This window comes from Nuphar pumila, chromosome 11 (genome assembly GCF_984573655.1).
Source record: "Nuphar pumila chromosome 11, dmNupPumi1.hap1.1, whole genome shotgun sequence".
NCBI lineage: Eukaryota > Viridiplantae > Streptophyta > Magnoliopsida > Nymphaeales > Nymphaeaceae > Nuphar > Nuphar pumila.
In genome coordinates this window covers 117,871,115-117,882,963 of record NC_143259.1, presented here as the reverse complement: position 1 = coordinate 117,882,963, position 11,849 = coordinate 117,871,115, and the positions used below count along the sequence as shown (strand labels likewise).

Sequence of the window (11,849 nt, the reverse complement as noted above, 5' to 3'; positions counted from 1 at the left end):
TGAATTTGGTATTAAGTTTTGTAATCAAATCTCTACCCGAATCCGACTAAAAACCCAATCAGATTAAATATAAATACCAGATTTTAAGCTAGTCAGATCTGGGTTTAGTTTTATCTTTTTTCATCCGAATGCAAACCGTTTACATCCCTACCTTTCATGGAATTGAAATAGTCGGGGCTCCTAAGCCCCAAAAATCCAACTTTGGGAGTAATCGATGTCATAGATCTCGCTCAAGGTGCAAGGGAAAATCTCCCAATATTTTAAAACTGTACTTTTTCCCAAAATCCTCCGCAGAATGTCACTACATATAAAATAAAAATATATATAAATAAAAGTATTAAAATATTATAAGATGGCTTTATTGCGTTAATATCATGATAAAAAATATAACACTTTCAAAATAGGCGATATGTTAAAAATATCTCACTTTTACTGCATTCGTCCTTTTAGAAAATATCGTGAAAACGGCGATAAAATTTCAAAGTATCGGAGATAGCACCATAGCGGGATTTGCGGCTTTTTAAGGTTGCAGCAATTCCCTACACTGAAATGGCGCCCCAAATTTAAATGTTGGGTTCCAACCTTTTTCATCCCTTCCCCATCACTAGTGCCCTCTCTGTGCGCACCATGATGGAGTGGCCCTGCTCCAGATGCACCTTCCTCAATCCTTCCGCCCAGAAATCGGCCTGTGAGGTCTGCCTGGCTACCAAGCCTTTCCCTTCCCCCTCCAAAACCAACCTCCCATCATCATCATCACTATCATCGTCTCAATGGTCATGCAAAGCCTGCACCTTCCTCAACCCTCTGCGCGCCGCCAGGTGCGGAATCTGCACTGCCCCGAAGATCGAAACGATGATCTCGCTTCTGGACGTTGATGGGGAGGAACTGGACGCCTCCGTCGGGTCAGTGTTTCGGCCCTTGCAGCGCTGCGATCGCTTGCGGGAACCGGAGAAGCCGGCTGGGGATCGAAGTGGAGCGGCGGGGAATTTGGAGACGTCGCTTTCGATCGGATACCCTAACAACGATCTGTTGCGGGGTCTTCATGCGGAGAAAAGGGCGAGGACGGAAGCCTTCAAGCCGGACCGATCTGTTGGTGAGGGCTTAAGATCTTTTTTAATTTTCCTTTTTTATTCTTGTATTTTCATTAAGCTTTCTTGGGGATCTTGATTTTAATTTTTGGTTGTTGAAAGAGCCTTCATTTTGCAAGCCTTGATCACTCTTATGGCCTTTTAGCATAGAGGTGAACTGGGTTTGTCGGATTGGTCTTGTTCTGTTAAATTTGCAGAGCTAATTTTGATACCCAAAGAGGCAGAGAAAATCGTGCATTGTTAATTGGATGATAAATGCAGTTAATTGGGAAAGGATGGCAGGAACACATGAATGTCATCAGCTTTTATGATTATAAATAGGAGATTGGCTTTTTTGCATAGAATCCCTTGCATGCATGTTATCTCTTCCCCATGTGTTGCTTAGTTGCTTGTGTGACTCCTTGTGGGATGCCCATGTGATGCTTAGGTTCTAGTGTGTCTCTTTGATATGAATGTGCAAAAAGGGTCCCTTCCATATATATTTGCATCCCCATGGGAACGTAATGTACCTCATGCTTTGCTTGGCTATTGCCTAATAAGAGGTCTTACTCTCCTTCTACCATGGATGTAGGCCGCCGTAGGTAAAACCCTCTTTCTTATTCTTTTGTTCTTTTTTTTTTTCGATACCACTTAGCGCTTCCAAAGTGCCTAGAAGTAGAATTTTGTTGATGCAATGAATTCAAACAGTAGTCCTATTCAAGGTATGACTTTTTGTAGTGTAATCTTAATTTCTTGGTGTTCATGGCGCAGCATGCGTGGTTTGCTTGCATTGTATATAGATTAACAATTGATAAAAATAGCAATGATGACATTCTTGATTATTATAGCGCAGAAGTGGATGCCTGTAATGAATCTAAATCAATTTAGCAATTGCAATTGAAAAATGGGGAGTTACTTGGGGTTTTGAGCTGGTCATGTTCTTACAGGTTACTAGTCTGGCTTGCTAACTGAAATATATAAGCATATGGCTGAAGCCTGTATGTGATTGTATAACTCAATCTTATCCTCCGTTTTGGTATTAAAAATAATGCCATAGCTACGTATCTTCCACTCAAACTTAGGCCATTAGTGTTGCAATCTAAGTTATACAGACAAAAAGAACAGGTAGTATCAAATTCATGCAAGGGATGACACTCCAGGTGAAAACTTAAAAGAAAGAAGAAAAACATATTTAAGATGTAAAAAATCAATAAAAAGCAAAAACTGATAATATCGTGATATTATCATGAGAATATCACAATTTAATTAATTTTTTATATTTTGAAAATACATGATATCTTTAGTATCATTTGCTGATTTTACTGCAATATTATAGCGAGATTTTGAAAATATTGCCGATATCTGTGAATATGGTTTCTACTACTGCTTAACATTGATCTATAGATAGATCACACATGAATTTTTTCTTTTCTGGTATCTGAGTTTCTTACTTTCTTGTCACTAGTTACCATCTGTTTCAATCAGGAAAAAACATTCTTAACAGCTCTACGACCACACTTAAGTTGTAGGATACTTTCTGTTTTAAGCATTTGAACATCTATTTGACTTGATCTTTCTTTTTTTGGTATCCTTTAATGCTTTCCCTTTTTCTTTTAAGTGATGCTGCTGCTTTCTCACATTTCTTTAAGTGAGAATTCTGCTTCCTCATGGGTAAATAATGTGCTTCCCCTGACAGGCCTTCCTGAACCATGTCCAGAGCAGGAGACATTGAAAATCTTGACCTACAATGTTTGGTTCAGGGAGGATCTAGAGTTAAATGAGAGGATGAAAGCACTTGGATTACTTATCAAACAGCATGATCCACATGTCATTTGTTTCCAGGTCTCTCTCTCTCTCTCTTTCACACACACACAACACACACACACACATACACACATGGATGCATGCTGACACAGAAACATGCTTGCTTACTCATGAACTTGTGCCTCATTATTTAGCCTGCATTTTGAAGCTTGTTACATTCTTATGGTGGACACTGCAGGAAGTCACACCTAGCATATACAAATTTTTTAAGGGATCAAGTTGGTGGAGTGCATACCAGTGTTCAGTCTCAGATAGTTTGGCTTCTAATAGGTCTTACTTTTGCATTCAGGTGAAAAAAATTTCCTCTCTCTCTCTCTCTCTCATCCAACTGCTTGGGTTGTTTTACACCTTACAGCTCTTTTTATTTCTAAGTGTATACCAACCGTGAACACTTTAGCGTGCACTGTTAAGTTTTTGTTGTTCAGGATTATAGTTCCAACTGTCATACTTACTTACATGTGCCTCACTATAGCTTAACCTATTAATGTAAATTGCTCAAGCTAAACTTAAGCAGTTGGCTATATTGACATGACTAGGGATTTTTTTATCATCTAGTGTAGCAGTTGGGGTGAATCTTTCAATATCAATCAATGATTTTGAAGCCCTTTACCTAAAGAGTTTCTGATATATTCACATGACTACAGAGTTATTTGCTTTTTAGCGTATAGCTGATCAGTTTGTGTAAATCTTTCAGGTATCCATAGATGATCAGTTGGTGTAAATCTTTTAGGTATCTATAGATTTTGGGCCTGACTACCTAAATGGTGCCATTATAAGCAGGAACGATCAACATAGTTCTTGTCCTTAGTTATGTGCAGATCCATTTGATTACCGTCTTAAATTTTATTAATTGAAAGAACCCTTTGAACTGTGAAAGTTTGCATGTGAATCTGGAGTTAGAAATTGTGCATGTTGATTGAGGATTTTCCCTCAAACATCCAGAAAGTTTTGCTTGTTTTCCACATGCATTTTTGTTCTACATGATGGATGCATCATTTTTTTTCTTATATGTCCTGTATTTTTTTTATTGACTATATGTCCTGTATTTGCAATTGGCAAAAGTTCACATGTCAATGGTATGCAACTTACATGCTTTCATGCATTTCAGCTGAGCAAGTTATTCGTAAGAGGCTTTCAGCGCAACCCATTTCGCAATTCCATTATGGGAAGGGAACTCTGCTTGGCGGCCATTGATGTAGGTATGGGGAAGCAATTGGTGATTGCTACCAGTCACCTTGAAAGCCCTTGCCCTGCACCCCCAAGATGGGATCAAATGTACAGCAAAGAGCGTGTGGCTCAGGCCAAGGAATCTATACAACAACTTAAGGTTTTTTCCAATGTCATATTCTGTGGTGACATGAATTGGGATGACAAGTTAGATGGCAGCTTTCCATTATTTGATAGGTGGGTTGATGCTTGGCTTGAGCTTAGGCCAAAAGAAAATGGTTGGACATATGATACAAAAGCGAATCAGATGTTGTCAGGTAACAGAACATTGCAAAAGCGGTTGGACCGGTTTCTCTGCAACTTGACTGATTTCCAGATTGCCACCATTGATATGATTGGGAAGGAAGCAATACCGGGGCTATCGTACTGCAAAGAGAAGAAAGTGAAGAAGACAGTGCAGAATCTTGTGCTCCCTGTCTTGCCGAGTGATCATTATGGGCTGCTCTTGAAGATAGAGAGGAAGCATGGGATGCTTGCCCAGAATTGAATTTCTACGGAAGTTGGTGGAATGCTTCTGGATGACCAGAGTGCTAATTTGCTCTTTAGTTCTGAAATTATGCTAGTTTGACTGGTTTAAGAAAATGGATGGCTTTAACATTAAGTGGTATCAATGTATTTGCAGAGGATGACCGAGTTTCAAAATTTTGTTCCAAGGCCTTCTGCTTGAAATTTGACTGCATGCCTTTTGTAGATAATCTTGATACATATTTTAACAATTCTCAGGTCCCGATGAAATGTTTTTTTGAGCTTAAGGAAACAAAAGCTTCTAATTTTTTCATTGTGTTTCTTTGAATATATATGCATTTAGGATTTTTTTTTTCTATCTAGATCCATCACCCACCAAACTTATTTTACATCCCTCATTTATGACACTCATTTATGCATGACGTTGTCTTTTCCAGCCGTAGATTTTTGAATCGCCAAAAAAATCCTGCACGGATGTTGGATTCCGACAATTCAAGTCTCGATCTTCACTAAACGGACCATATAGATTACATTTATTGGGGTTAGATTTTGATTAAAACAACTTGCAACAATGAGCTCTCAGGTTCCTTTATCCCCCCGATCTGAACCCTAGTACAATATGCAAAAAAAAGGAGAAGAAACGAAATCAATGAAAACCCTTAGAAGATGAAACAAAACTGTAGAAAAAACCCTAGATCAACAAAGAGAAGGATAAGATGGGTCGGAAGAGGAAGCGGAGAGGGGAAAGACCTGACCCATTCTCCTTGCCTACCCATCACCGTATTCTCACGGACGATAAAAAAAACCAGAGAGACTGCCGCAGGGGAACTAATGAAAAATGAAACCTTAAAAAACAAAGGAAAAAATCAATTGATGATCGATCACATAGAGAACAATGGGTTGGGGATCGATCACTGAGAGAATAATTGGCTTGAGGATCGATCGCAGAGAGAACGATCGGCTTGAGGATCCAATGCAAAGAGAATAATCGACTTGAGGATTGACTGCAGAGAGAGAGAGAGAGAGAGAGCTCGGGCCCTTTTTATAGATGTCACTTTATATTGACAACATAACTGTCACTGCTATAGAATAAAACCCTATAACGGCGAGAACCAAATCTCACCATTATTGCTCTATCTTCTAGCCGTTATACATGTCTTTAACGGTGAGATGTGTGCAAAGACAAGGCATTCTAGATAATATCCAACTCACTGTTATTGACAAAGCTAATAGCAGTGAGATTCATGCCCATAGTAAAGTAATAACGGCAAAATATTCTTGTCTCTGTTATTACCTATCAATTAGCGAAGACAAAAATCTTGCCCTTATTACTTTATCAATACTGGTGAGATTTTTTTTCACCGGAAAAGAGTCGCTGCTATTGACCCTCATCCTTGTAGTGGACGTTGCAAGTTCGAATCCCAATGGTATCTTTGTACAAACTGGTGGGGGGTCTGCCAGCTTGCCTTTGAAAAAAAAAACTTTAAGTATATATTCAGATTTGAAGGCATATGAGAGACTTGAAGAACCTGAAAAAATCAAGTGTAAGATGATTGCACAAATATTTGTGCCTTACGTACCTGATCACCCTCCATCTTAAGGACATGCCTGTCAGTTGTGGGGCCCAAGGTCTGATGGAGGGTGATCAGGTGCTTAATGCACAAATTTTGTGCCATGTGATTGCACCCGATCCAAGAACTATCAAGGCTTGATCCTTCCAAGGCAGTTACAAATCAGAAAGTTTTATTGTCTGTTTGCATACATGAGTGAACCACCAATAGAAACTTGGTAATATTACTAAACTCTTCATTTTTTTCTGCCGTTACTCTGTGTGGGCTTTGCACGCATGCTTTTTGAAAACGAGTGGTACTCTTTTAACTGTTTTCAGAAGTGTCAGAAGTTTGTTACTGATTCTTTGGTACTTAATGAGTGCTTTTAATGCATTTTAATCATTTAATTAGGATGCTTTCAATGATAATGGCCAAGGATGCTCTTCCATTAAGCAAGATGCCGTCGGATTCTTCTACTGCAATCATCTTTATGAGTTTAATAAAGCACCATTAAGAAGACTAATCTCTACTCATGGAATTGTCATTATTTGGAGAGGTTAAGTTTCTCAGCAGCATGGCTAGAATTGCGGTTCATGTCCTCAACTGAAAACCCATGAAATACTCATTGTCTTATTTCAATGAAAATATCGAAGATATATTTTTTTCAAGTATGTCTATCTGCTGTATTGCATGAACGGACCACCGTACAGAGCCATATATATATATATATATCAGTGCCATGGCTTAGTAATGTGCCTCCCTCTTTCTTTGTTTTGATCAACCTAAACATATGCCAGACTAAAAAGTAAGAGAGTTTTAGTCCTCTTGACCTATTTCCATTACACTTTTGGGCAGAGGAGCTTTCTCTAAGAGTGGAAGATATAGAAGGCAATGGATGTCAACTTCAAGCTGAGCATAGGGCCCGAATACAAAATTGAGGTTGGTTTCTTTGACACAGTTCTAGATATGAAAGAACGGTTGGAAAAGCTTTCTGGAGTTCCAGTTAAGAAGCAGATCTTTATGTTCAATGGGAACTTCCTGGATGATGACAAAGATGTTCAGTTCTATGACCTATGTGAGGGCTCCTCCATTAACGTTCACATTGAGGTTGAAGCTGGGAAAATTCAGGTGCATATCAAAGCAACAGAGCACTTCTCTCTGGAAGTAGACAAAAAGGATACGGTGGAGGTTTTAAAGGAGAAGATCCGTGAACGCATCAAAATTCCTACTGGCAGGCTTGTTCTTTTCCATTCCAATGTGGAACTTCATCACCAAGTCACTCTAGGTGAGTATGGCATCTCTGACCAGTCTGATATACATGTCAAGATTAATCCAAAACAAGCCAGAAACATGAAGATAACTGTAGAACAAGGAAGGACTAAAAAGATGATCCTTGTAGATGTGAAGTCTACTGACACTGTTCACAGTTTGAAGAAGCAGCTTCAAGCTTTAGATGTTCCTGCCAATGAACACTTCCTTATTCATAAACAAAACATTATGTCTGACAAGAAGACACTTGCATGGCATGGAGTTGAAGAAGGGGACATCCTAACCATCTTCCAAGGTTCTGTTACTTCTTCGGAGCCGAGCTACGGCGACGAAGAAGACGACTAGAATGAGGAGCCTTAATCTAGCTCGAAATTACTTTATGTGATGCAAGTGTAGCAAGTTCACGATGCTATGATTTCGCAGGTGTGTGTTATCTGTTTATCTGCGTGTTTATCTATGTTGTGCATGTCTATGCGTGTATGTGTTTGTTTAGGAGTGTAGTGATTAATAGGTTTTACCTATGCACGTATGTTATTGCGTGTATAAATGTTTATATATCAGGTTGTTGATGTTATGTGGAGTCCGTGTACGTATGATTTCTGTGCCTCAGTGCATTCATGTGAGAAGGTCTTGTAAATGTCACAAATTCAAAACTCACAGGTGGCATCCCTCGGTTGGTCAAAGCTGGGTGTACTCCCAGGGAATACCTAAGGTTGGCGAAGCACGTTATATGTTAACCCCCCCCCCCCGAACAGGACCGGTAACTACATCTCATGTTCGGGGGTCCCAATGAGGGTCATGTATAAGATCCAGCCTGGCTAGTATTCCCATGTGTGTCCGCATCACATAGCATCGGAATTTGGTGCCGTCGCAAAGACTTAAGTACCCTTTACCGCCATTCTCTTCCTCTTCCTGGAACAGACATAAATGCCCTCCATAATCAGCGGTTTGTGAAAAGGACAAACGAGCCCCATGTGCATAAATGCGTGGCGCTCATTTCCCTAAGGTTGGAGGCCAGCCAATATGGCTGTTGGCAGGGGTGGGGATTTTTCCTTGCAATATCCAAACAAAAAACAAAAAGTGACCCCAAGTGTCAAGGGGGTCGGGATGAAATATTAGCATTAGGAATTCATCCAGGTTGCCTGTTATAATGGGGCGTTTAGATTCATCGAGGCAACTATCAACATCAATGCAGCAAATCCAGTGCCCAACTAGGGGTTGCCAGGTATGGCTGCCCCTAATAAAAAGGGCAGCACCCCCCTTATTAAAGAGGGGCATAGTGCAAAGGGAATGGAAATCGTCTCTGGGAGTGACTCCCAACCCCTCCATAAGGGGAAAAAAGTGTGCAATGTAATTGCACTTGATCCGCCCTCCCACCTTTCTCTCTTAAAAGGCAGAACACTTATATAAGTGCCCGAACACACAACTTCACATTGGCTGGTTAGTTCTAGCTGCATTTGTATAGTATATGGGTGTTTATAATTTTAAAAAAAGAAGAAGAAGAGAGAAACATGAAAGCATTCTGCTGCTGGCATATTTTGCCATAGATTCTCGTAATGCAGACATTAGACAAGGGATGCCTCATATGGTAATGGATGCCCACAAGGGTTCCATTCTTCTGGTATGGGTGACATGTGAACGTGGCTAAGTTGAAGAGAGGTCATAGGTTCAAAACCCATGTGCGGCAACCCTTGCCACAAGGTCCAAGTTAAATTTTAATAACTTGCAATTTTGAAACAGAGATCTCCACTAAATGAAAAATGTTAAGGTGGGTAGCTCTGCATATTCATCAAACACAAGGTAAAGATTATGCAATAGTTCAAGATGCATATATAAGTTGAAGCATAAACTTCAAAACCCATTTCCATGAATTAAAATTAAACTGCAGGATTAGACTTTCTTCTTTGAGAATTTGTTGCGCCTGCTCAAGAGGGGGCTCGGCATGGTTGGTAGGAGCTGTATGTGCAAGTCTTCTTGTGGTGGGACGTTGCAGGTTCAAAACCCAATGGTACGTTGAACAGTAACTGGTGGGGGGTCAGCCTAACCCCAGCTTGCCTTTCAAAAAAAAACATTGTCTATTATATATGTTCTTTCACTTCATTTGAAAATCTTTTCGATGCAACAGGTTGCAACTCGGATCAATCCCAAAAAAAATATCAAGCAAAAGGTAATGACTTCATACCAAAAGATCAAAACCATATCTTCATCTGATTATAATTGGATATGATTCTGGCTTACCAAATCTGAAAAAGAGCCAGCCAGTCTTGGATCTGACGTAGTATCATAACACATACATGTAGTTCCAGTTGAACCTACCATAGGCAAAACTACACTTGGGTCATAAAAGAATTTTTTTTTATGATGAAGGAAAACCCTCACCAAGAATCAGGTCACTTAATAGGCCCATCTCCCTGCGAGGTAAAACTCTGGGTTAAAGACATGACCACCTAGCCTTACGTGCTCCAACCGTGATAAAGCAACGACAACCCCCAACGAATTTGATCTTGGGCCTTCAGCTTGACTTAAGACCCCACACTATAAGGACGAGGGCCAATAGCGGTGATATTTCTCACCGTGATTGCTATACTTTTCGCCGTTATTGAACTATAATTATGAGAATTCAAGTCAATAAGTCACCATAAAGAAATGGCCTTTATTGACCAATAAAGACAATATTTATAGGTCGCCATTAAACGAAATTACTTGTCAAAACTGTGAACACTAATAGTGACAAGCTAGCCTATAACAACTAGATTGTTTTAACCACAAAATACCCTATAACGACGAGATCTCTGGATTGTCGTTATACCTATAGATTATAACATTCATTTGTCACTGTTATAGGCTATAGCGGTGAGCATTAACTCGCCGTTGTAAGCTATAGGTTCGCTATAATGTTGGGAAAGGGATCTTGCCTATAATAGTGAGACAAGAATGTTGCCACTATAGGCTATGAACCTATACATTAAAAACTACCAATTAGTTTAAAAAAAATATATATTCACATATACACTTCAAGTATATTAAAATTGACAACTAAAACATTCATTAAACAAAAACAACATTACACTCCGAATATACACTTCAAACATCCAACTTCAAAATTGCATCCTCAAACATTTACTTCAAATATATATCCTTAAATATTCAACACACTTCAAACATACATTCAACAAAAACTTCAAATACACTTAAAAAAACAAACATACTTCAAAATACAAACTCTCTACATCATCTCCAAGCCCACAACAAACACGCTTCAAATACAAACTCACTATATCATCTCCAAGTCTGCAACAAACGCACTTCAAATACAAACCCGTTACACTTCATTTCATCATCTCTAAGCCTGCAATAAATATATAACTTTTAATATTCACATAAATCAAAATTTAATTGTAGCAATTGTAGCAAACAGTTAATTCATCAAAACATATACACTTCTCATATAAGCAAAGAGTTTACAAATTTTAGATCTAGGATGATGGGTTTTGTCTTTGTGCATCCTTGAAGGCCTATATCTCCTCTCTGAACTTTCAAGCTGCTTCTTTCTCTCTTATTATTTCATCTCTTAATTGTTGAATCTCCATCTACATCGCTCTCAACTAAGTAGATAGCTGCAAAATTTGGGTATGGCTGGAGTAGGATATTTTAGATAGAGGAAAAAATGTACCCATCCTCGTTATATATCTGTAACACTCCTCGAGGACCTTGGTAAAGATGTCTCGTTCGTCATCGTTGGGCTTCCTTGTGAAGAAGATGCTGAATTTTCAATCTCTACATATTGCAGCTTCATTTGCACATTATTAATAATTGGTCATCAATAACTAATGATAATGTACAAAATAGAATGAATGAATTGATACTACATAATATGAGTTACTTATAAAGGCGTCTTCTGCTTCGCTACAGATGAATATTGTGCAATTTTAATTGGCGTGCATCTCTTTATAGAACATACTCACTGTCAGTTCCTACCTATCTATTTCAGTCTACAAATAACAAATTAAGAATATATTAGATCAAATATATTTAACACTATACTATATAAAAAAAAACATAGAGAATAAAAAACTTACTCTTGTATGATACCTCTAGAGGTACAAAGATGATCCATTGGTATGTTGGACCGTCTGTTTTGCTTTATTCGTTGAAGTTTTCTTTGACACCCATTGTTAACTAAAGAAAGATCAATTAGTAGATGAAAATTTAAAAATTTGAACATTTATTTACTTATAAATATATATATCAAATATTTATTGTCCAATAGTCTTGGGTGAAAAACGTGCAAGTCCCTTTCCACACTTCAGAGTTGAATCCCTCAAGAGGATGTTGTTCTGCTACATCATGATTTTGAAACTTCAGATAATGCCTGTAGAAACCTTCTCACACCATTGAGTATGATAGCTGAAGTTGTTTCTCCATGCACCACTGATGTTTAGGTATA

General features: G+C 38.7%; 2 protein-coding genes across 2 annotated transcripts; both read left to right on the top strand.

Moving 5' to 3' along the window:
• Positions 1-243: 243 nt before the first annotated feature.
• Positions 244-4,844, top strand: LOC149823092 (uncharacterized). Its single transcript, XM_089981413.1, has 4 exons — positions 244-1,093; positions 2,764-2,909; positions 3,070-3,180; positions 4,000-4,844. Exons 1-4 carry the CDS (start codon positions 568-570, stop codon positions 4,603-4,605), a joined length of 1,389 nt encoding a protein of 462 aa, XP_089837539.1. The 5' UTR covers positions 244-567; the 3' UTR covers positions 4,606-4,844.
• A 2,180-nt stretch (positions 4,845-7,024) lies between these two features.
• LOC149823091 (ubiquitin-like domain-containing protein) lies at positions 7,025-7,747 on the top strand. The gene has a single exon (XM_089980433.1). It carries the CDS (start codon positions 7,025-7,027, stop codon positions 7,745-7,747), a length of 723 nt encoding a protein of 240 aa, XP_089836559.1.
• The last annotated feature ends 4,102 nt before the right edge of the window (positions 7,748-11,849 follow it).